Source organism: Schistocerca nitens, chromosome 3 (assembly GCF_023898315.1).
Source record: "Schistocerca nitens isolate TAMUIC-IGC-003100 chromosome 3, iqSchNite1.1, whole genome shotgun sequence".
In the NCBI taxonomy this organism is placed as follows: Eukaryota; Metazoa; Arthropoda; class Insecta; order Orthoptera; family Acrididae; genus Schistocerca; species Schistocerca nitens.
In genome coordinates, this window is record NC_064616.1 from 530,837,518 (window position 1) to 530,864,435 (window position 26,918).

Sequence of the window (26,918 nt, forward strand, 5' to 3'; positions counted from 1 at the left end):
AATAGATTATTGTATAAGGAAGGCTGTATTCATATGATGTTTATTAATCTCTAACATTTCATGGCTCTTCACCTACAATTTCTTTAAGTATTTGGAACACATCTTTGAATGACCTATTTCTCATCCAAATGGCTCTGCATTATAAACTCACAGGTGGGTAAATAACTTTTTCAATGAAATATTCAAAGTGATTATTATTTTTACTTTTAAAATGTACTAACATTCTTCTGAGATTTCTTTCACTGCTGTATATATTGATTTAGTGCTACAGTATGCCTAATACATGTCAATGACCAACAGAAAAAATAGTTTCATTGTGTGCAGGTGAAGTCTTGAACAAAAGCTTGATGTAATGAATCAAGTGTTAAATTTACATCTCCACCCACATATATCTCTTCGTAATCTTTCATTGTCTTTTCACATTCTGTGTTCCTTTCTGTCTTATTATCATGCTGAGAAGCTGCCTCTATTTTTAAATGTGTCTGGTAGTCCTACCACAAACATTACAGATCTGTTAAGCATGACCTTTTACCAGATTTATTTGCATTCAACTTGTGTGCACCATGTAGTATCTGACATAGGCTCAGAAGTTTTCTTTCATGTTTTTGAGTAGGGGTGGTCAATCATTAAACAAATTACACATAAACCCAATAGATCTGGCAGTAGTAACTACATTCCTTTGGAATTCTTGATACCCTGTGTACCTCTAGTAACTTCTTATGTCATTATCTTTCTTCTTCATTTTGTTGTAAATTAAAGTTACTTTCAGTAAAGTTGCAGCCATACATGTGATCCAAAATATAATCATAAAATCATAGCTGACTGCATTTCATGAATGCTAAAGTGTCGTCAACCATCTCTGTTCACTGTGATTCATTTTTCAAATTTCCTTGTATGTGTCACCTATGTCTATGATTTTCAAAGTGAAGTAGGCCTATATTGTAGTGTGAGATATCAATGCAAGTCTTTGTTTAGGAAGAAAAGTGTACTTTTTGACCTTTTAAGGACTAAAGTAGTAAAATTCTTCACTGTTAAAAATACTTAACACAATTCTCGAAGCTTGTTTTGTAACATTATATATTTCCTCCTAATTTTTTTCCCATTAATGCAGTATACTGCAATATTTTCTACATTACATTTAAATTCTCCCTCAGTCACTGAAATTGTCTATTAAGTAGCTCTGTTCTCTTTATATGCACTAACAGTCAGCATTAAATCAGGAAGAAATACTTAATCCTCTCTATCTGTACAAGTAAATTTTGTCATAACTCTTTGTTATATTCATACATTTCATCACCACAAGGCAAAAGCTTTATGCTATATGGGATATGTGTGAGTTCATTCCATAAACTTCAGTTACTTAAATTTATGTTCAATAATGCATTAGTCGGCTATAAGACTTATCAGATTCAAAACTCATGACAGTTTGCTTCATGTATAAAATGAGAAATTAGTTTATCAGTAGTGAGAAATATAGTACCATCTCATGCACAAGCGTTTAGAAATTTGATTTTTATGTGACACATGTGTGTGGTATATCTATCAAACTGCCCCTACCTATGATAATGTCTTCTGCTAGGACTAATGATTGACTAAAATATTTACTCAAACATATGATACATTATGCTGATTTAAAAATGTTGCAGCACTTGTAGAGTTTCTGTTTAAGGACCTCTGCTGCTCATCTTCAACTGACTGCCACCATTTCAGAATTTCTGCAATAGTGTCCACTAAGGAGCTTAAGAAAATAGCAAATAGGAACTTGGATAACTGCAAACACACAACTTCTTTTAAATTTATTATAGTGCTAAAAAATAACAACTTCAAGGAATATGCTTTACAATGTCTACTACTCATAAATGCCAGATATCTGAATTAAAGCTTCACATACATTTAAATTTCAATCTAGTCATCAGGCATACTTTATTAAATTAGTTTCAACAGTTTTTAAAATTATTTATATACTCCACAGATACTTTGTCTCACTTACTTTACTGATAGCAAAAGATTTTCTGTAATGCACGTGTCATGGAAAACAGTACTACAATTTTTCCATTAAAATCTTAGCATTTGTACATAGTAAGATTTCTTGTCTGTTAATTTTGGTTTGAAGTTGTAACATATTATGGTCAACAGTAGTGCAATATATATGTACAGGTTATATGAAAGAGTGCTATTGTGCTCACTTCAATAACTGCTTTTTTTTTTAAATAATTCATGTAAACTTCACACTGAATTCTACTCAGTCAGTCATCTTTAAAAGAAGTGGTGTATGAGAAACACATTAACCTTGGACTGCTGACATTCTTCCTTGTTTGTGGACTAGGAAGAGGTTATTAAAGAGGATGATCTTCACCATTAGTACACATCCAAAGTTATGTTTGGTTGGTTGAAGTATTTGTATGTTGAATACTTATTATTCTTGGTGAAGTTTATTTTACGTATTAAAGGCTAAATGTCAACTTCAATTACCTAAGGTTTAAATTTTTGAGAATATGTCACCATCAAATCTCAAGCACTGCCTCTTCAAATTCTATTTACATAGGCCAATCCTAATCTCTACTACCCCACAAACAAATCAGAAAAAAAGAAATCAAACAAATAGTGTAACTGGTAAATTGTATCCCAAACATAGACCTTTGAAGTCTACTTCTTTGTTTTTAAAGAATATATGTTAGTACATTTTACATTCCATTCATTTCAATACCTATCATTTACATTTTAGCATGGATAGTATTATTTTCATCATCTATTATCAATAATCTACTCAGATTGTAAATGAAGTCATACATACAATCTCCAGTGGCAAACAGTTAGAGTGGTTATATATTCCAAATATTTGCATAGGCATAAAGACAACAAAAAACATTATTAAAGTGTGCTATAACACTAAATTATTCTCACTATAACCAAAAATGAATAGAATTGCTAGTTATATATATTTGCCAGTCTGTATTGTCTTGTACATATATATGATTATCATAATATTTTTCATTGAATTTTTCTCTCAAACCATACAAAAAATTCAGAAATATTTGAAAAAAGTAGTACAGTTCTAATGATCTGGCACACCTGCTTCAAGGCATGTGGAAAAAATCTTTGTAATGATGTATCAGTATGAACTAACTGTGGATTTCATTTGCTCACTTCACACATAGCTCAGAAAAGATGATCATAACATTATTTGTAGTCACAGCATTCTATGTCTTTATCACAAAGAGCAGACTAAGACCAAAATAGAAAAGCTCTAAGTTCTGCTGCATCTGAATATCTGCAAATGCAGTAACAACTAAAAATATAATGCTGAAATTATGTGTAAACATCATATCATATTTACAATAAGTAATTCACATTCACAACATCAGTACTTGATTGTGTTGTTCACAGTAAGGCAAATATCAGAAAACATTAACACTGAAGTTCATTTCTTTAAATGGTATGCTAATGCACTAGTGATACTTTCATTCAACACATGGTATGAATATTACAGTACAGTATAGTCCAACTACCCTTAAGTATGCACCATAAATTTAATGACAAAAGTTGTCATAACAAACTATACATAACTTTTTACATGTAATAATATATTATGGTTATCATATATTCGTTAACAAGACAACAATACCCGTGAACTTTCACAAAGGTAAATCTAGGTGCTTGCACCCCGGTGTTCTTGATAGTATATGCAGTATAGGGTAATTCATAAACATAACAGCACATATTGTAGTATCAAATACAAGTCAGACCTTTCAAAAGAAGAGTAATAAGTTAAAATGAAAGAGAAATGGCTTTCTTTGAATATGTAAGATGAAATATGCTTGTGGATAATTATTTTCCCTTAGCGAGTTTTTGGAGGTTCTTGTGGAGCCTGAGGAGGTATCTGTCCCATATTCTGAGTCATTCCAGGAGCTGGTGGTGGTGGTGGAGGTGCTACAGGAGCTGAATCAGGCATCAATTTAACTGAAATAAAAGAAAATAGTTACATCTTATTGTCTCACAATTACTGGACTATAAACAAATAATTAAAACCAATTAAAAAGCTGTATGGATAGTGCCAATGCTTTTCTTGTTATACATATATGTGTAAACATGCTCCTTTCAGTCTAATGTTTTCTTTAAAATTTGTTTTATTATCTGAATTTTAAACCTACAAAGTAAAACTCATAGTATTGTTATTATTACTACTTATTACCACATATGATAGTCTCTCTTAACCTTACATTATAAGAATACAAACAATTAAGAATATACACACAATAAAATACAAATACATTAAGAAAACAAGTAACATTAGTATGTAGATTATTTAAAAAAGGCTCTACTTAGCTCAAACTGGTAGCTACTTAATTGTAGAAAATTTCATTACTAATAATTTAACACCACCACCTGCTTTAGCTACATGTTCTATCCACTCTTTGTGTACACTCTGTAATGCGTATCAAAATATTTGTCAATTGAAAACAGTATCTGCAATCATAGTTTATGTTCCAAGCTTTCCCACTGACCATGACTGTTCTTCAGGAGGCAACACAAATAGATTTAGTGACACCACAAGAAAACCATCATGTTTTAGGGAACTGACAGGTAGGGTGTTCAAATAATCCTTCTCTTTAGAATTATAACAACAAATAACATATCTTGCATGATAGGTTTCCTGGTTTTACTTTATAGAACTGAGGTAGCTAAAGGCATATTTACTGTAAGCTGTCATTACTCCTAGATGGATGTTATCATTCTAACACCTTCTTCTGGAGCAGTAGAACAATCTTGTAGTCTGCAACTCATAACTCATGTGGCTGTGAAAGAGTGCATTGTACATTTCTAAGAGATAATGTGTTGTTATGTGCATTAGTTTTTTTTAATGGTGCACAACTTATTTATTCACATCCATGTGCTATGTGTGTTTGCCAACTGAGTTTGCTGTCAGACCTGAAACCAAGATGTTACACAATACCTATATTGCCCAGTCACTCTTTGGTCATATTGAGTAATACATCTGCTTATGGATTGCCTTATTCAGGTCTTTTGCATTACATAATAAGGTTGTATCATGTGAAAACAGTAAGGTCAGACCTCTGCAGCCCAAATAATTTACCACTAATATGAATAAGAAATGCTTGCATGAGTTTGCTCCTTTGAGCACTATCTGTTGCTTGTTTTCTAAGTAGGACTGAAAATTCATCAGGACAACACCAATAGCTCCACAATGCTCCACCTTGCTCAGAAAACTCTTGTGTTTTATGTAGTTAAACACTTTATTAGGTTCAAAAACTGTTCATGTTTTGTACTCCTTCTCTTTATACACCTTCATGATCATTCTTCCATAAACAAGGCACTGCTGAAATGATGAACTTTCATTACCTAGATCAATGTCATACATCATGTCATTACAAAGTCCCCCACTTTTTCTGGTACATGAATTAGTGATATTGGTCCCTTGCTTAACACTTCAATTCGATCACTCCTTTTGTAGACTGGCGCTCTTCAAGCTACATTCAAAAAACTGGGCAAGTACAACATGAAAAATACTGTTTGATGCTATGGTTAGTGGTCCTGTAACTTCAATAATAATTTTATTCAGGATAGCACATGATGTACCATTGTCATCTGGAATCTCTGAACACTTGTAAGCTTTCACAACGCTATGAACTCATTAGAATGCATTTCCTCCTGTCACTGACAGTACAATAGTTGCTTTGCATCACAATGGCATGTAGAGTCTATATCCAAATCTGGAAATTTTTTCACATATTCTCACAAAGTACTCATAATACAGGGTGAACATTAATAAAACTTATAAACTGCAGGGATGTATTCTTCAATGGAAATAGAGGAAAGAACATCCTATGGAAGTGTGTCTGGAAATGCATCACTGTCACGGTAGATGGCGCTGATGATTGAAAGTTCCTCTGACCACATGCTGTGTGTTCCTTGTGTGTTGCAGGCTGTGTGGCTGACATAGTGTACTGTAAGCAGCAGAATGATCTGGTATTCATCTCAGGATTGAGATGAGATGGTGTTCGGGTATGGCCAAACAGATGGAAATGGTCAAGAGGCAGCACAGCTATACCAAAAAAAAGTACGGTCACAGACACCAGCCACACCACACAACATTTCTAGCACTTTTGCGGCATTTGTGTGATCATGGATCCTTTCAGACAGATTAATGTGCAGGGAGGTGGTGGACTGAGTGTACACCAGATGTGGAGGAACAGGTTCTACAGGATGTTGAGATGGACCCTAGTGCAAGCTCCAGGCAAGTGGCCTGCTAACATGGTGTAACCCATGATCATACAAACGCCCAAAAAGGGCTTGAAATTTTTTGTGATGTGGCTGGTGTCTGTGAGGGTACTTTTTTTGGTATAGCCATGCTGCCTCTTACCCATTTACAGCTGCTTGGCTGTACACAAACACCATCTTGGCCAGTTCCTGACATTAACACCAGACCATTCTGCTGCTTAAAGTATGCTTTGTCAATCACACAGCCTGCAAAGCAAAAGGAATGCACAACATGTGGTCAGAGGAACTTTCATTTGTCAGCACCATCTACTGTGGCAATGATGCATTTCTGGACACATGTTCATTGGACCTTCCTTCCTCTGTTTCCTGTCGGGAAACCATTCCTGCAAGTCAAAAGTTTTATTAGTGTTCACCCTGTATATATTAGGAAAATGTAGAGAATCTGTGTTCATCAACTGAATCCCAAGCTCCCTTGCATGGATTATGAACATTTTCAAACACAAGTATTGTAATTCTTTTTGACCACTTTGGTATCTTTGCCGTAAGCACCTTTTGCATATAAATAATGGCAAACAAAAATGTTGTATATAGTTAGCTCTGTTGCTGCTGTGATCTGGTTATTTAGTATGAGTAAAGTGCATTTTATGTTAGCTAGTTTAGTCGTGTGCCATGTTTGGTTTTTTTTAGCAATTTTTTGTTGCTGTCAGTTAAAAATGCACTTTTCAGATGATAAAATTCTTCCCAATTAAATGATTCTCCTGCTAAACATGCACTATAAAAGCCAAATAATATCAGATCGGTTTGCATGCAAATCCACAATTAATGCAATACATTCTGCAATTACTGCTTCCTCTACACTTTTCCTGGAATACCTTGTGCATAAACTAAAACATCACCTCTGGTTGGCTGGTAATTTGTCATAAATAGTCCATATGTACTACTCATATTTATAAATCACTCACATTGATATTTGTTTAACCTTTTTGTTCACTGAAATCATACATTTTTGCTCTAGTCACATTAGGTAACTGAAGATGACATTTCAAAGTCATAATCTGGAGAACAGTACACTGAGATAACAATTATGTCAAAACCTAATAGCAGCAGCTATCTCCATATCTGAATCAACACAATGCCTCTTTAAGTCATTTTCACACATGTTAAAGCTACTGTCAGCATAAACAATCATAGAAACATGAATAATTGTTCAGTTTTTCTTTTATTTTTATTCCTAGAGCATGCCCAGAGACTTAATAACTTTGTAGTATTCACCTTCTGGCTGCAAATCTCGGTTTAACAAACACATAACATACCTGGCTCCATTTTCTCAACAAAGAATGATAATAAATTACCTTTTGCTCTAAGACACTGAACATTTACAATGATTATTACTACAGGACCTTTAATTTCGTGTCCCCTACTATGTTACTAGAACACAGATCATCTTTGGAAATAAAAACTGTCAGGTCACAGCATTTTTTGGCCACATACTCTTGATCATTATTTTGCCCTTTACTTCAGAGTACAAACTGATCTTCGAGCTACTGTGCAAAGCCTTCATCTCTAGCTTCCCAAATATGAATTTTTTTTATTCATTTTAAGATTAATGTTGTAAGTTAGAACACTTTTTAGACTTTTATCTGCAGGTAGCCCTATAAGAGAACTTCAATGCATTTTCTTATTCCATTTTGAAATGATAGCATTCACTTTATGTGTACTCCATTCTTTTTAAAATTACAAAAATTACTATGGAAATGTAAGGTTTTTTCTTATGTTAAAAACTGTTCCAGGGTACAAAATGATCATGTAAATGGGAACAAATATTCTATTCAAATTTTAAAATGTTGCAATCAAAGAAATTTTTTTCAATACTGTATTTAATAGATTATGTGTTATGTTATCATTCTACCCCCCCCCCCCCTCCTTTTCTTTTTCTTTTTTTGAGTCATCAGTCCACTGGCTGGTTTGATGTGACCTACTACAAATCCCCCTCCTGTGGGAACCTCTTGATCTCAGGATAGCACCTGCAAGCTATGTCCTCAATTATTTGCTGGTTGTATTCCAGTCTCTGTCTCCCTCAACCATTTTTATTCTCTACAGCTCCCTCTAGTACCATGGAAGTTATTCCCTGATGTCTTAACAGATGTCCTATCATCCTGTCCCTTCTTCGTGTCAGTGTTTACCACACATTCCTTTGCTCTCCAATTCTGTGCAGAACCTCCTCATTCCTTACCTTATCAGTCCACTTAAATTTCAACATTCATCTACAGCAACACATCTCCAGTGCTTTGATTCTTCTCTGTTCCAGTTTTCTCACAGTCCATGTTTCACTACTATACAATGCTGTGCTCCAAACATACATTCTCAGAAATTTCTTCCTCGAATTAAGGCTTATGTTTGACAGTAGTCGACTTGTCTTGGCCAAAAACACCCTTTTTGCCAGTGCTAATCTGCTTTTGATGTTCTCCTTGTTCTGTCTGTCATTGGTTATTTTGCTGTCTGGGTAGTAGAATCCTTTAACTTCATCTTCTTCATTACCATCAATTCTGATGTTAAGTTTCTCACTGTTCTTATTTGCGCCACTTCTCATTACTTTTGTCTTTCTTCAATTTACTCTCAATCCATATTCTGTATTCATTAGAGTGTTTATTCCATTCAGTAGGTCATGTAATTATTCTTCACTTTCATTGAGGATAGCAATGTCATCAGGGCATCATATCATTGATATCTTTTCACCTTGAACTTTAATTCCTCTCCTAAACGATTTTTTTATTACCATAATTGCTTCTTTGATGTATAGATTGAACAGTAGGCTCAAAAGATTACTCCCTGTCTTACATTCGTTTTAATCATTCTACTACATACCAATAACCAGTAAATGAAACCAAATTAAGAAGATGTATTATCAAGAAGCAGTTAAAAGTTAACAACAATTCTTGAAATAGATGCTATTGGCTACTAACACAAATTTCCACTTTCAAGACAGGGATAATAGTTAAGACATTAAAGAATCTTGGTTCATTTGCAAATGTCATGTGTCCCATTGTAGAAAACCTCCTTACATTTCAAGGTATAAGATGGTGCATGACCAATGAAGTTTAGCTTAACTGTCCACATATTATGTAACTAGTTTTAAAAATATACAGAATTTTACTCACCATAAAACTCTCTAACTGAAGAATTAACAATATCCACCAATTAGCTTTAATATATTATACAGAACTTAAATATGCAGAGCTCCATATATTTACAAATGCTGGACAAAACACAACCAACACAACCTTATATCTCATTAAAAAAAAAAAAAATTAAAAAAGTTGGAAACTGCTTATGACAGTTTCTAGTCTGTATTCCTTCATATGATTCTGAAATCAGTCACTAAGCTGTAACTCCAACCAGAATACATGTGTTCCTAGGCACACTATCCTCCAGGTTCATTGCTCTCCACTATGCAGAAAGTTTTCCAAATTTTCAGCTGTTGTGTAATTATCACCTTGCCTACTTGAAACAAGTCCTTTACTCAAAATCAGGCATTCAGTTATCATCACCTGCTACTTTAATAGTATTTGTCTTATTTGTGACAGTATTCAGAAGCACAATCCACATGCTCCCCCATTTTCAATAAACTCTTTTTTTTTTTTTTTTTACTATAATAGGTGTGTTAATGCAGAACATGTCTGCTCACTGACTGAACATAACTGACAACTGCTACTTTTTATCCCGAATTACCTAATTGCTTATCACTGTGTCCCTTTAAGACTCACTTTGCTGCTATGTATTTATTTTTCTCCCCATATACTGCAGACTGCCTTATGGTTTTGGTTTTGATATTGATACATTACCCAAATGAATGCCTAAATTAATGAACTGTTGGTAGTGTTTTATGCCACTTAATATACACTGACCAGTCACATTAATACAACCACCTGTCAAAAGCCTGAATAACCACCTTTTGCAGTGCAGACTGCTGCGAGGCAGGAAATGAGTCACTCAGGTTCTGGCAGAAAGTGATGTGGAGCCATGCTGACTGCAGTGCCATGGCCAACTGTGCTAGGTTTCTCGGTTGAGGATCCACGGCACAAAGAGTCTGATCGAGGTGGTCCCACAGATTCTCAATTGGGTTTAAATCTGGGGAGCTTGGTGGTCAGGGGAATATGGTAAACTCTTTGTGGTGCTCTTAGAACCATGCATGTGCACTGGCTCTTAGAACCATGCATGTGTACTGCAAGCTGTGTGACATGTTGCAGTGTTCTGTTGGTGGATGGCATTGTGCTGAGGAAGAACAAACTGCTTGTAGGAGTGGACCTTGTCCCCAAGGATAGACACATCTTTGTTTTGATCCGTTGTGCCTTACAGAATGACAAGATCACCCAGGGAATGTCCTCCAGTCTTGACCCTTCTGATGATTGCAGCAGGGTGTTTGTTTTCATATTTTCATTCTCTGATTCTTATGGCATGATATTCAGGGTAACTCTTTACTGAGGAAGAAAGTGTTACAAAGAAGTGTAATAAGGATAATAAGTGGTCCACCCTAGAACATGTAGACAGCTCTTTACAGAGTTTAGCGTACTGACAACAGATTCATAGTATATTTGGTCCCTAATGAACTTTGTTGTCAACAGTCAGTCTCAATTTCAAAATACAGTAATTCCTAAATATAAAGGAGTGATATATTCATCCATAAAAAGCTTCTCCAAAGAAAAATTCCTAAATATGCAGTTACACACACACAAATATGTGTGAACAGATGTGTGTGTGTGTGTGTGTGTGTGAATGAGAAATTTATCATAGCTAAGTGTAAATCAATATATGTAAAAAAGAAAAGTAAAAAAAAAAAAATTGCTTAAGGTGTTCATGTTAATTGACAGCACATTCTCATATTTTTTACTCAGAAATTGTACTGTAATTTACTGTAATTGTAAAGCTGACTCATTATATATCATGGCAAAGAATCACAATTATGATCCATGGATCATGCAAATAACTAAGCAGAACTATGGCAGATTTCTGGTGCCCCAACAAAAATCAAACCATCTTTTTACTTTGTGCTTCTTCTATGCAGTACTAACAATCTTGAGCAACTGACAATGCATGACTGTGCTTCATCTATGACAGCACCTTGAATGAAATTTCATGCTGCTGGTTTAGTGCATCTGGTTAAAACTGATACTTTTATTACACAAGGAAAGTGCTTAAATTACTGTTTGTCTTAAAGCATCCAAAATCATTTTGTATGGATCACTCAGATATTAATCAAAAGCCTGTCATGTAGTGTATCCTTGAACAGTGGCCCTTACACATTATGGGAGCAGCTCTTACTTGTCTATCCTCAAATTGTTACTCCAACAACCTCTTTCCCACAGTGAATAGCATATGGTTTAAATATCTTTTAAAATCTAATCTAAAATCTAAAATTGTTTCCCTGTCTTGCATTTTCAAAGTTAATTGTGTCAGTAAAGAGGATGTTAGCCTTTAAGTGAATTCACCAACAGTTTCATGCGATCTGCAAGTTAGTTTCTCCTTGGAGAAAATGTATAAAATTAAAAGAAAACAACATAGCTGGCTAAGAGTTGCCTTCAATAGGTTAAAATTCTAGCACTGCCATCATAAACATTTACAGTAGAAGTCAATAATCCTAGCTTTCGTAATTTTCTGTTCCCTCTTCAGAAAGGAAAGAGGTATTGGGTGGGGAGATTGGAAATGGGAGGGGGACGGTTGACCACTTACAACCTAACTTGAAACTTACTCACATGTTGTGAGGATGAAGGGAGGCAAGGATGATTAATAATCAGAGAAAGGGAGAGAATAGGATACCAACGATAATACATTTTTAAGTACTATACCAGCTCTAGTTCAGGGAACAATGCACTGTGTTGCACAGTGGATTTTTCGTCAAGACAGTCCTACAATAGTTGATTCAGAGAACTAAAAGCTAAACACACATTGTCAGTCAAGAGACAGTGATATGTTATTTCAATGTATGATTATTTTTTGTAAAATCATTATTAGCCAAGATCGCATATAGGAAAATAGATAACTAGTTCTTGACTATTTTTGGTCATTTCAGATCTGAAGGATATTGAAGCAGAGTGTTACAAGACAGGAATTGCATTCAATATTAATGGCATTTACAAAAGATTTTGACAAAATTATTAAATAGTTCATACCATAATATAAAGAGCATGCCTAAGATAAGTGAACACTTAGCCAGTTAACTTTTAACAGTGCAACAGAATGTCAGCTGTGAAGTATGTACATCAACTGTCACAAAATGAAGTAAAATTGTCATCAGATCATAACAATGTAAGCATACATACGCCACAAATGACAAGAAAATAGCATAAAAGTAAAATGAAAACCATTACATTACAGGCATACCTTTGAACTTGTCCCTGTAACTTGAGTATACAGTAAATATAGACAAGCACTGTTGTCATGCATTTAATGTGGCATAGAAAATAGCCATGCTGTCTGGTGACAGTGACAGTCTAGGTTTCCATGAGCTGGTCAGAAACAAACTGAATAGTGTCAGTACCCAGTCTCATGGGTGAAGAAAGTGAGAGAGGTGGCCAACACAGTGTAATTCAATTTTGTCAAAAAACAGTTAAAATATGACTGTTGGAAGGAAACAGAGTAATATAAACAAGTTGAATAAACACAAATATGAAGCTGTACAGGCAGAAGATCTTGCAGAGGGTGTAATTTCATAAAACTCTTTATTAAAACAGAATGATCAACAGTACAGTAATTTATACAGATCTATATAAAAAGTACTGCACATGTGTACAGAAAAAGGAAATCACATTAACATGGATTGGCTTAAAATTATACAAAATATGAGGATGGCCAATATATGTGATTGTTTTGAATGGGCTACATTAATGTATACCATAATGATGTCACTAATATAAAATGATAAACAGAAATAGACAGTGGCAATTGGAACAGTTCAGCTAATAACTGGAATTTAAAATTATGAAAGACCAACATAATATGCCCATACAGTAGTGGAAATTTACATACTGTGAGCCTCTGACTTACAGAATTATTGTAGCAAACAAATCCTATGAACATACACATTTAATAGTGAACCTCAGTGTGCATTAGCAAATATGTGAAGACAATCTGGATGTATATATCATCTGCAATTTTTCATTATACTGTAGAATAACTTACATATAGAGTCATTTACAGTGTAGTAAAGAAAAGCAATCAGTTAAAAATGACATGTATAAAATATAAAAAAAGCACAGGTAAGGCGAAATATTAAGATCAATAAAATGAAGTAAATATGGGTGAATGGTACAACAGAATAGTGGCCCATGTTTAAGTGATATGTTACTGATGTCTAAGTTACTGTATACATCCAATCACTATGTGCTATGCACACTGCAAACATAGTGATCAATAAGATAACAGTGAATATAAAGAGTTAATATACAATATTGCCCTATAATATATTTAAGACCTAGGTCTATGTGTTGTGCATTTCTAAAACTTTTTATATAACTTAGGTACTCCACTACATATTACATAGTTAATGATTGTTATCAGCTGTTATTTTCCATCAGTGATTGAGTTTGTAAGGCAGTATTGCATTTCTAACTGTTTATTTTGAATGTTATTATATTTTTAAGTATAAATCATTGGCATCTGCAATATATATGTTGTTCTATGTATAGTATGTATACTTCTAAAACTATTCATGAAACTTGGGCACTCCATTATGGTTTATATTGACTATTACGTATTGTGCACATTTTTTGCCTATGTTTGTGGTATGCACAGTGCACACTGACTGAATAGCAATGAAAATAATCATGTATAAAAGGTATTACAGTTTGCAAGCTTTTGGAGCAGAAGGGTTGAAGGGGAAGGAAGGGGGTATGGAAAAGGACTGATGAGGCTTAGGAAAAGGGGTAGAGATTGGAAAAATCACTCAGAACCACATGTCAGGGAAGACTTACCATATGGAAAGTCTCGCCTGACCCAGGGTGCGGGTAACTTTTCTGATCCCTACCCCTTTTCCTAAACCTCACCAGTCATTTTCCTTAACCCCTCTTCCTTCCCCTTCAACACTACCTTCTACCACAAGAAGGAGCCACTGATTCCAAAAGCATGCGAACTGTAATACCTTTTATATTTGTGTTCTCCTGCCACCACTTGATGACTAGATTTTTTTTATCTACACTATGGTTGAATATATACATTAACTCAGACAACAGTAACATCACTTATACATGGGGAAATGGATGCATGTACCAGTAACCTCTATTACACACATCAAAAAAAGTTTTGCATCACCTCGGTTCCGACAGTTCCGGAACCTGTACAGAAAATTGGAAGAGAGATCAACATAAACATCAGTTCCGCCCTTTTTATTGCTCATGAAAACCACGCATTGTATGTTGTACCACCATACAGTGAGACCTTCAGAGGTGATGATCAAGATTGCTATAAATACCAGTTCCTCTAATACCCAGTAGCACATTCTCTTGCATTGATGCACGACTGTATTCGCCATGGCATACTATCCACAAGTTCATCAAGGCACTGTTGGTCCAGATTGTCCCACTCCTCAATGGTGATTCGGCTTGGACACCCAGAGTGGTTGGTGGGTCACATCATCAATAAACAGCCCTTTTCAATCTATCCCAGGCATGTTCTATAGGGTTCATGTCTGGAGGACATACTGGCCACTCTAGTTGAGCGATGTCGTTATCCTGAAGGAAGTCATATAAAAGATGTGCATGACGGGGGCTCAAATTGTCATCCATGAAAATGAATGCCTTGCCAATATGCTGCCAAAATGGTTGCACTATCGGTCAGAGGATGGCATTCACGTATTGTACAGCTGTTATGGCACCTTCCATGACCACCAGTGGTGAATGTTGGTCCCAATAATGCCACCCCAAAACAACAGGGAACCTCCACGGTGCACTAACTGGACAGTGTGTCCAAGGCTTTCAGCCTGACCAGGTTGCCTCTGAACACATCTCCGACGATTGTCTGGTTGAAGGCATATGCGACACTCAATGGTGAAGAGAATGTGATGCCAGTTCTGAGCAGTCCATTCGGCACATTGTTGGGCCCATCTGTACCATACTGTGTGGTGTCATGGTTGCAAAGATGAACCTCGCCATGTCGCGAGTGAAGTTGCGCATTATGCAGGCTATTGCGCACAGTTCGAGTCATAACACTACGTCGTGTGGCTGCATGAAAAGCATTATTCAACATGGTGGCATTGCTGTCAGTGTTCCTCCAAGCCATAATCTGTGGGTAGCAGTCATTCACTGCAGTAGTGGTCCTTGGGCAGCCTGAGCGAGGCATGTCATCCACAGTTCCTGTCTCTATCTATCTCCTCCATGTCCGAACAACACGCTTCGGTTCACTCTGAGATGCCTGGACACTTCCCTTTTTAAGAGCCCTTCCTGGCACATGGTAACATTGTGCACATTATTTAACCATGGTATCAACTGTCTAGGCACAGTTGAACTACAGATAACACAAGCCGTGCTTCTTCTTCCCGGTGGAATGACTGGAACTGATTGGCCATCGGTCTCCCTCAGTCTAATAGGCTCTGCTCATGCATGGTTTTTTTACATCTTTGGGTGGGTTTAGTGACATCTCTAAACAGTCAAAGGGACTGTGTCTGTAATACAATATCCATGGTCAACATCTATCTTCAGGAGGTCTGGGAACCAGGGTGATGCAAAACTTTTTTGATGTGTGTATTTGTCATCACTGATTAATTTTGTAAGATTATATTTTATATCCACTATTTCAGTTGACCATTATTGTATTGCTCACTTTTTTGTGGATAGCACACAGTTGTTGGATGCATATAGTAACTTAGACATCTGGAACATATCATGTAGACATGGGTCACTGTTCCTTTGTGTCATTCACCCATATTTACTTCATTTGCTTGATCTTGACCTTTTGCTTTACCTATGCTTTTTTATATTTTATACATGTCATTTTTATCTGATTGCTTTTCTTTATAACGTCGTAAAGGATTCGATATGTAAGTTACACTATGGTATAATAAAAAATTGCAGATGATACATACACCCAGATCATCTTTACATATTTGCTAATGCACACTAAGGTTTGCTTTTAGATGTGTATGTGCAAAGGATTTGTCTGCTACAATAACTTTGTAAGTCAAAGCCTCACAGTATGTAAATTTTCTCTACTGTAGGGACGTGTTATGTTGGTCTTTCTTAATTTTAGATTTCAGCTGTTAGGTGACTCATTCCAGCTGCCCTATCTATTTCTGTTTGTCATTTTATATCAGTGACATCATTATGGTATACAGTGACATAGCCCCTTTAAATAAATCACATATATTGGCCATATTCATATTTTGTATAGTTTTAAGTGAGTTTGTGCTAATGTGATTTACTTTTTCTGTACACATGTGCTTTACTTTTTATACAGATCTGTATAAATTGCTGTTATTGGTCGTTCTGTTTTAGTAAAAAGCCTTATGACATTACCCCATCTGCAAGAACTTGTATCTGTACAGCATCATATTTGTGTTTATTCAACTTGTCTATTTTTCTCTAAAAGTTCCTTCCACCAATCATGCTTTTAACATTTTTTGACTTCATTTTATAACTTAGCTGTACATTACCTATTATACAACTCAAAATTGTGTTATACTGTGTTGCCACCTTCTGTTACTTTCTTCACCTATGAGCCTGGGCACTTGATGCAAGTCAGTCTGTTTCTGACCAGCTTACGGAAACGTTGAATGTCACTGTTACCGGACAGCATGATTATCTTCTGTGTCACACTGCATGCACTGCAACAGTGCTTGTCTGTACTTACTATATACTCATTTTACAAGTGCAAGTTCAAAGGTATGCCTGTAACATAATGGTTTTCATGTAACTTTCATGCTATTTTCTTGTCATTTATGGCATATGTATGCTTACATTATGGTGATATGATGAGAATTTTACATCACTTTGTTACAGTTGATGTATATACTTCACAGCTGACATTCCAATGCATTGTTAAAAGGCAACTAAGTGTCCACCTATCTTAGAAACACTCTTTTTATTCTAGTTTGTAGTGTTCAATATTTTTGTTAAAATCTTTTGTAAATACCATTAATGTTAATGCAATTTTTGTCTTATAACCTTCTATTTCAATACCTCTTGGATCTAAAGATGACCAGAAACCGTCAAAAATTAGTTATCTATTTTACTATATGTGACCTTGGTTAATAAAGATTTTGCAGAAAGTCAAAATTCATTGAACTAAATACATACCCAAAATTATCATGCAATTAAACATAAATTGTGTTATTTGTTGAACAGGGACATACACAATTATAGCAAGATGTGGGAAAGATTCTCAGAAACAAAGAACAATACTTCATTTAACTGACAATATTCTTGTAAACATGTGTCACTCTCTACTCAAGAGACTCCCAGACAGCATAAAATATTGAAAGAACATTACTATCCATAAATAAATAAAAATGTTAATTTGGATCAATGTGCCTATGCAGTAATAAAGAGGGTATAGAAGTTAGGCATTAAAACTTCCAAATAACATTATAAATTACGTATATTAATGTAAGCAATTACTCGATTCTGGTACCCATTATTTGTGTTTTGTTTCTATTTCACGCATCTGAGGAAACCAACAGTTTGAAGAGAACAGAAAAGAAGTACAATGGCAGTCCTCAGAATACAGAGGGAAAGATTGTATAGCTTGAATGGAAAACTATGTGTCTGGCACTGTGTATTAGGCTCCTAGTTATAATGCATTAAAAGAAACTTTAATTTTATACAAATTTTTCTTTTTAGTGTTTCTGTAGTTGGCACACTTGCATAACAATTTCTATAGGTCTACTCTGTTTATGTCTGTGTAGGAATGTGTGTTGTGGATCCTGGTTATTAGTATGTATCTGTGTAAATATAACAGACCTGTCTTTTACTACCTAATATTCATGTTTCTCTCTGTTTCACTATGAAATTAATATTACATTATGTTATATTAAGCTCAAACACCTACAAGCAATGAAAAAGATAATAATCAGGTACAATGATCAGAAACAAAAGAAAACCATCCTATATTAATAGAAGATAACCTATAGTATAACACACAATCTATAGTGTTTGTGATGAACTTTTAATGGATATATAACTATTGTTTTCAGATTTTTTATCATTGTGCCTCACTCAAGAGTGAATATAGGCATAAAGTTGAAAAGTATGAACTCATATCACTCCTCCCAGCATTATCTAAAGTATCTGAGAGACTAATGAAACAACAAATTACCAAGTACTTAAATTACCATGAGGTATTGGATTGCAATCAACACTGGTTTCAAACAGGTAGAAGTACAGAAAGAGCATTATTATTATTTTTATTATAGATAAAATAATTAAAAACCTAGATAACAACAATATTGTTGTATGAATTAATTTAACTCTTTCTAAAGCTTTTGATACTTATAGTCATGAAATTCTCTTAGATAATCTGGGAGCAATGGGGACAAATGTAATGTGGTTTCAGTCATATTTACAAAATACAACACAGGTTGTGGAACTTAATTCAGGTCATTTTAATCACAAATCAGATTCGTACCTGATGTAAAGAAAGTTGAAATAGCTGTACCATAGGATAGAATGTTAGGTCCCTTACTATACCTTATTAAATGATATGTAGATCTTGGAAACTGCAGCTAATGCCATGTTGCTTGCAGATGATACTAGTGTACTACTGAATGATGTTAAAGAATCTCTGTCTACAACAACTGATCAAATCCTCAAGTCCTCACATCCGTGGTTCAATGCTAACAGAATGTCCCTTAATGTGAAGAAAACCTATTACATTCAGATTGGAAAAATGAATCAAAACCAAGATCTCCAGGTGGTATTGGGCAGAACTGAGTTACAAAGGGTACAGTATATGACACTTTTAGAAATGTACATTGATCAAGACAAACTGGAAATACCACACAACAAAACTCTCCCAAAGCCCAGGCTCTATATCTTTTGCCCTGATAATCATTTTTAAGTATGCTCCTCAGAAGATGCTAGAATGGCTTACTTGGTTCCTTCCAGTCTATTGTAGCTCATGAAATAGATTTTGGGGGTAAAATTCCTTGACGATTAAATGATATTTTTACATTAAAAAATAATTTTGAATAATGAAATTAAATTACACATTGGCAACGAATTGGTAAAGAAAGAGTCTAGTGTAAAATTTCTTGGCCCCAACAATCCAAAGCAACCTGAAATGGGACACACATATTGACTCCCTATCAACTAAGTTGTCAAAAAATATAGTTGCAATCAGTACTATTAGCAAGTTCTGTAAAGACACTGTAATCATAAAGACTGCATACCATGCTCTTTTCTCCTCTATCTTGAACTACAGTATTGAAATTTGGGGGGAACAACCAAAGCTAATCCAGATAAGCTACTCACTCTTCAAAAAAGGTGTGTGAGAATTATCTGTGGAGCAAAATATAGGGAATCTTGTTGTAACTTGTTTCCAAAAACAGGAGTGTTAACTGATATAAACACATGCATTCTAAAAGTGATATTGCTTGAGAAAAGACTGCACCCAAACACTTATTTGGATTTCCACCAGTACAATACTAGAAATAATGAAAGATTTTACATTGGCAGTCACAGAACAGCACTTTATGAAAAGGGGCCTCAGTACGCAGGTATAAAATAAGCTAATGCACTGCCTAGTGCAGTCATGGCCCTTCCTATAATTAAACTGAAACATCAGCTTAAGAAATTTTTAGTAAAACACCCTTTCTACACATTAGAAGAGTACCATACTTATATGAAGAACAACAAATGCCTTGTGAAATTATGTAAATAGAAATCAGTAAACATCTTATTGTAGTTTTGTTGTAAATAAACGACATATTCAGAAGAATGTGTCTTGTGTATTGCACAAATAAGTGTAATCATTACTGTTTCTTTGTACATGTGCAGTGTACCATTCGATGTTGAATAACGCTATTATTATTATCAATAATATTATTATTATTATTACAGAAAAGGGCTCTTCAAATCTTGTCACTTACGTCTACAATGGCTTATTGCAAGCCCCCATATAAAAAGGTGTGTGTGTGTTTGTTGTACCCACCTATGCATATACAAATGTGTATTGATGAAAAGAACTAATCTTGGAAATCTGCAAATTAACAGTGATCACCAAAGCTATAACACTCACGACTATGGGTCTCTCCATGTTAAGCAAGGAAAAACAACTTGCACTCAAAGACACGTAACCCACTCGAGTGTTATTCTTTATAATACATTGCCAAGATACATAAAGAGCCTGGACAGGGGAAATGCCTTTTAGAGCAGAGTTAAGATCATTTCTTATTGCAAAGTGTTTTTTAAGTGTAAATTAATATGTCAATTTACACAATACTGTGCCCTCATTTACTTCTGAGTACTTTTTAATCTGTTAATGGTTGCACCATTTATGCTGTTGTTTGTCTTTGCAGAAGAACACTTCCACTGTTGGTTTGCTGTTTTCTGTGCCTCAGATCCAGCACAATATACCTCTTCAGAGAAGGGATCTGTTGCAAGATTAGTTGTGATAGATATAGTGTTGGTTGGTGTTCATGTTTTATAATTCTAAATTTCATTTAATTAACATCTATTGTCACAAACTTTTTGTTCACAGATTACCGGTTTCAGTCTATAACGACCATCTTCAGATCTGCAGCAAAAAATATGGGGAAAAAAATACACTCACAGATTGTCTACAGCTTAAAAATGACAAATAGACCATAATGAAAAGTACTACTGACATATATATATATTTCATGAGAGTTATATATTGTGTTCATATGTTTTCATATTCTCAGAATTGTATCAACTCTAAGACAAAAATAAATAAATAAAAGACACACTATGAAGGAACTATCAAAATGAATAGGAAATTGGAGGATAATATGTGTACACACAAACAAATTATTACAATTTCAGAAAAGGTATATGATTTATTCAAGAGAAAGAGCTTAGAAAATTGAGAAAGTAAATACTTTGTTGGTCCAATTCTGGCCCTTATGCAAACAGTTATTCAGCTTGGGATTGACTAACAGGGATGTGGGATGTCCTCCTGAGGGATGTTATGCCAAATTCTGTCCAGCTGGTGTGTTAGATCATCAAAATTCCAAATCTCAAGATGGTTGGAAGGCCCTGCCCATAATGCCCCAAACATTCTCAGCTAGGCAGAGATCCATTGAACTTAGTGGGCAAGTTGTGGTTTGGCATGCATGAAGATAAGCAGGAGAATCTCTCATCATGTGCAGAGGGCATTATCTTGCTGAGATGTGAGCCCAGGATGGCTTGTCATGCAGGGCATCAAACAGAGTGTAGAACATCACTGCTGTACTGATATGCTGAAGTGTGTCATGGATGACAACCAAAGTGAATTTTTGACACTCTTTCTCATGAATAAACCATCCGCGTTTTCTGAAATTGTAATTATTTGTTCTTATGTACATTTATCTCACAGCTACCATTTTCCATCCAATATGGATGACTCCTTCATGGTGTAGCATTTTTTATATGGTTTCTATTCCAGTCATATAATGAGATCGAGGTGGCTAACCTAGTGTTAATGCACTGGACTCGCATTTGGAAGGGGCAGGCTTTGTACTTCATCTGGCCATCCTGACTTGGTTTTTCCATGATTTTCCCAAGTTGCTAGGGTGAACAATAGGATGGGTCCATTTATAAGGCCATGGGCAGCTTCCTGCCCTATCCTCATCTAATCATATTCTACTTTCCATATGTTTTGTATGTGTGTACAAGTTGTTGCTGTCATCTAATCATATCCTACTTTCCATATGTTTTATATGTGTGTACAGGTTGTCCCTAGAGGAACAGTGAGCATTCATGGGCACACAGGAATGATAATTTGAAGCCAAAAATCTGGTAAACAAGTGCTCTAAAATGCATACCTTAAGACCTATTAGCACTTCTTCATCTTTAATAGTGTAAAACAAATCTCTTCTATTGCAAGCTTTTTGGTTTCCATATTTCGAGAAGTGATAGAATGGAGCAAAACAAGAGAAAATGTCCAGTAAACATGGGCACAAAAGTGCATCTTCATATATTCATGGTGCAAAGACTGTTCCATAAAATTTTGGGCATGCAGCCACATAAATTTGACTTCTTATTTTAATATTTTGGCTGAATACCATCCAGCCATCTTCAGAGTGAGCCGAGGTGATTGACACTCCAGCACTTGTTCTACCTCTTGCTCCAGCAAATGCTGGAGCATCAGTTACATCAGCTCACTCTGAAGATGGCTGGATGGTATTCTGCTTGCTCCAGCAAGTTCTGGAGCGTCAGTCATCTCGGCTCACTCTGAAGCTAGCTGGACAGTATTCATCAGAAATATTAGAAGAAGAAGTTGAATCTATGGGGCTGCATGTCCGAAATTTTATGGTACGTGGGCTCTAAAGTTCATACCTCAATAACTATGACCACTTGTTCATCTTTGCTACTGTGAAACATATTTCTTCTACAGAACAAGTGCTCATAGGTCTTAAATTATGCATTTTAGAGCCCATGTTTACTAGACAATTTTTTCTTGTCTTGGTCTATAATACTTCCTCCCAAAATATAGAAAGCAAAAAGCTTGCAATAGAAGAAATCTGTTGACATAATCGAAGATGAAGAAGTGCTCATAGTCATTAAGATATGCATTTTAGAGCACTTGTTTAATAGACTTCTCTGCTCTGAATGATCATTCCTGTCAAATCTGTGAATATTTACCATTCCTCTTGGGACACCCTGCATATTATTTCTGTAATGTATCTGAGACATTGCTGAACAGTATAAGGATGAATAAATGAATAAAATAGAAATTATTGTCTTTTTCATTGCATTTAGATGCCTGAGAATGATCTGTTGCTTGACTAAAACTGGTAGTTTCAATAAAGCAACATATAGTTATTACACAAAATTATGATTTTTCAATAATGTTTAAAAGGTGTAAATCCTTATGTATAAATAATATTGTCACTGCAAATAAGCACTAGCCCTGCTCCTACTGGATAGTGGAAAGATAGTAGCTTGACTGTAGACTTCTTTGAAGAAACCTTTCTACTGTGGATCCAAAATTTGATGACAATATGGAGAAACTAATCACACATAAACACAGCTGGATTTGAAACTGAGTTATGCCTAATACAAGTCCAGGACATAGATTGCTACCCCATCTCAATGTATATATGGTATACTTTCTCTCCTCAAAGTGATTGTGGGTTTCCAGTGTTGGTAGAAGAATTTTCCAAATATCTGAGTACAGATTTATGAAATATTAAGGGTTTAAATCAGTTCATGATGTACACTTGGATATTTCATTCAGTTCATTACTTTTGTAAAAGGATATACAAGTTTCAGTTATAGTCAAATTCATTGTTTTAATTCACAAAGAAGATGCTTTTTGGTTCACAGTTCACACTGAGAAATTTCTTTCTATAATCTCTTCAAAGTTTAGAATATCTAAAATATAAATGAGAAAGAGACTTCATTTCCGCTATATCTCATCTGTAAGATTTTGAAGATACTAATGTGTTATGGTACATTTAAACTTGGAACTAGTGTTCTTCAACACATTCCCATACCACCATACCAGTTATTCACAATTATGATGTTTCAAAGTCTGGGTCAGTCAGTGCCCCAAATAAATTAACTTCATCACACTTTCAGACAGAATGTGTCTTTTTTATTCTGTAGCAGTGAGATGCATCTCCCTAAATAACTTGTAATTAAGATATTGAAGGAGTTTATAAGAAATAATGATTTTATCATGAAACTGAAGGAACAAGAGAGAGAGAGAGAGAGAGAGAGAGAGAGAGAGAGAGAGAGAGAGAGAGAGACCTTTAGTTTTGAAACTTTTATACAAAAGGCTCTACATTACTGGTGCACATATTATTCAATTAGAAGTGACTGTATTGAAGAAAAGGTGAATGAAAAATTTTGCCCATTTTTTAAGTTGGGTCTACATACATAAATATATAGTTGAAATCTCTGAACAGTCTTTTCACTTGCACACTGTATGCAAATGCTACATGTGAATGAACAATCATAAGCATGAGCTACCCTCCACTGAAAACTACAAAATTAATTTAACTTTTCACATCTACATACATACTGTGCAAGCTACCATATGATGCATGGCAGAGGGTACATTGTACGACTGCTATTAATTCCCATCTGATTTGAGTTTAGGACAATTATATTATCTTTCCTGTGTTAGGTGTACAGGCAGTGATGAAACAGGGCAAACAAGGAAGTACAAAACAAGGATGGATAAGTGATGTACTTACCAACAATTATAGCTAATATAACCAATCCAATAACTCCCATTATAATCATCATCTGAAAATATTAGAGAAAATGTTAGATAACAACAACAAAGCAACATTTGTTATGGGTAAATTCAATAAACTTAAGGGCTTCTGAAAAGTTAAATGTTAAACATGCTACAAGAGAAATTGTTACAGATTTTCAAGCTTCTCTGAGATGCAGAGTGATTAAGTACTAGGCTGGAGAAGAAAGAAACTTTCAGATGGAACAATACAGAATTCACATGAGGTAGACATAATACTGCTTAAAACACAAAACTATAGAGGTTACTACATTAACAACCATCAGCTAAAGCAGTTCCATTTTTTAGAAAGCATTATTAGTTTATTAAAATTATTAGTGGCTACTTTACCCAGAGGTCTGAACTTCAGGATGAGTAGCGGTATGGTATTACATTTCCCAGCATAAAAAGTAATATGAGTGTTTCTGTGTTAACATATATAGAGTTTCCACTAATTGATGGTTCAGCAGCATTCACAATTACTGTAATAAGCTACATACAACAACAATCTCAGGAGATATACTCACCTGATTTTGCTACACTATAAAAGGAACATACTTTACAAAAGTGAATAGCATATCAATGTAAACTTAGCATATTTTGTAGACATGTTTTGTTTTTCTGGTATGTTGTACCTCATGATGGGGCTCCTCGTATGAACCTATGGAATTACCAGTATACATAATACAATCTAAAAAAGTAGTTCATATTTGCAGTCATCCTTCCTCAATTGTTACTTCATTGATATTTATCATGTAGCTAAGAAAAATATTACTTGTATTTTCCAACAAAATGTTGTCATCAAGCACATAGCACTTTCTGCAGTTTTTATGTGACCTATGCTTTATATGTAGCCAACAGCTCTCATGTAAGCAATAGAAGCACACAATACAAGTTTTCAATTATCTGCAGGCCATGATTTTGCATTTCACTGCACATAACCTTCTCTGCTGTGCACTGCACTCAATCTTGCTGAGTTAACATGTCATACGGGCCCAGCTCCTGGTGTGATGGTATGTAGTGCCTTGGAATATGACATGACAGCATGTTGCCATTGCTGTTCTAATCTAGCTCTATATAGAAGGTATTGGATTATTGTCCTGGCTAGCACCCTCTCCAGACTATTTACCCACTGAAAAAACCTCATCAGGGGCTGCTTAGAATCTAGCACACCACCACTCATCAGTCACCAAAATTGTTGAATCATACTATAGAGTTGAAGCAGCATGGAATGATATACCTGTATCTGTCATTCAGTTTTAGTTCAGTTTAATGCCTAACTGGGTTCAAGCCACTGTTGCTGCGAGAGGTGGAAGCATTATGCACTGCATTTTGCACCTTTCATGCCCCTAATATTGTAGAAATTTAATTACATATTCTTTCTACTTTACTGAATATGCACAGTAAGCAAAATTTCATTATTTCCCATCCTTCTTGGTGCTACAATTTTAATGTCCAGTGGCTTTTATTATATATGGAATGGGCACTCAAAGACCATGTAAGTAGGCCTACTTCATCCCACATAAATAATGTCATATTCACAGGAAATATCATGCACACTTAGCTCTTTGAGACCTGACTTTCTGACTTTCCTGGTTTCTTCTGAGATACATCTTCTGCTCCATTGTTGCACCACAGAATCAAGAAATACTGTTGGCCTGGCCTCTTTCACTGAGTCACAAATAATTTTTTCTGTTTGTACCTTATAAAATCTGCAACTTTTCTCTTGCTGTAGTATTTTCCTGGAATGCATGTATCGAGTGAATATGTTTTGACAGGACACATTATTTTATCATAAATAATTTTAACACTATGTACAGATGCATTCAAGACATTTCTTTTGTAGACAACATGTTAATGCTATTTTTGTTCTATTAATGCTTGGTGCATGGTGATTTCCTCAGCACTGTGGGATCACAGCTACCAACCTTCTGCTGTTGCATCACATCTAAGAAAAGCAGTTTACCATCACTCCGTGTCTTCTCAAATGCAAAACTAAATTGGTGATGTACTAACTGAAAGTATTGAGGGTGACCCTCCAGCCTCTGATTCTCCATGATCACCTTGCTTTGTAGCCCACAAGAGTTGCCTTTGATGCCTATCTAACCTTCCATGAATGCATAAATTTGGGCCAGCTCTGCAAACTCCTACATCTTGTGGTTTCAATGATATTAAGAGAGCACTATGCCAGCAGTCACAAACTTCACTCCTGATAAAAATAATGGTAACAGCTGCTGACAGCTCAAGCATTTTTTTCTTTTTTTTCTGGATTAATACTGCTCAATAACAAT

The 26,918-nt window shown here is 35.1% G+C and overlaps 1 protein-coding gene across 2 annotated transcripts in view; it reads right to left on the bottom strand.

Moving 5' to 3' along the window:
* Positions 1 to 1,387: 1,387 nt before the first annotated feature.
* LOC126248445 (vesicle-associated membrane protein 2) overlaps positions 1,388 to 26,918 on the bottom strand; it is a 187,211-nt gene continuing 161,680 nt past the window's right edge. The window contains exons 5-6 of one of the 2 annotated variants that reach the window (XM_049949425.1): positions 24,587 to 24,638; positions 1,388 to 3,960 (exon numbers count right to left, since the gene is read on the bottom strand). In XM_049949425.1, coding sequence (XP_049805382.1) covers positions 3,839 to 3,960; positions 24,587 to 24,638 — 174 coding nt within the window. In that variant the 3' untranslated portion in view covers positions 1,388 to 3,838. The remainder of the gene's footprint in view (positions 3,961 to 24,586; positions 24,639 to 26,918) is intronic. The other variant, XM_049949426.1, reaches the window with a different exon arrangement.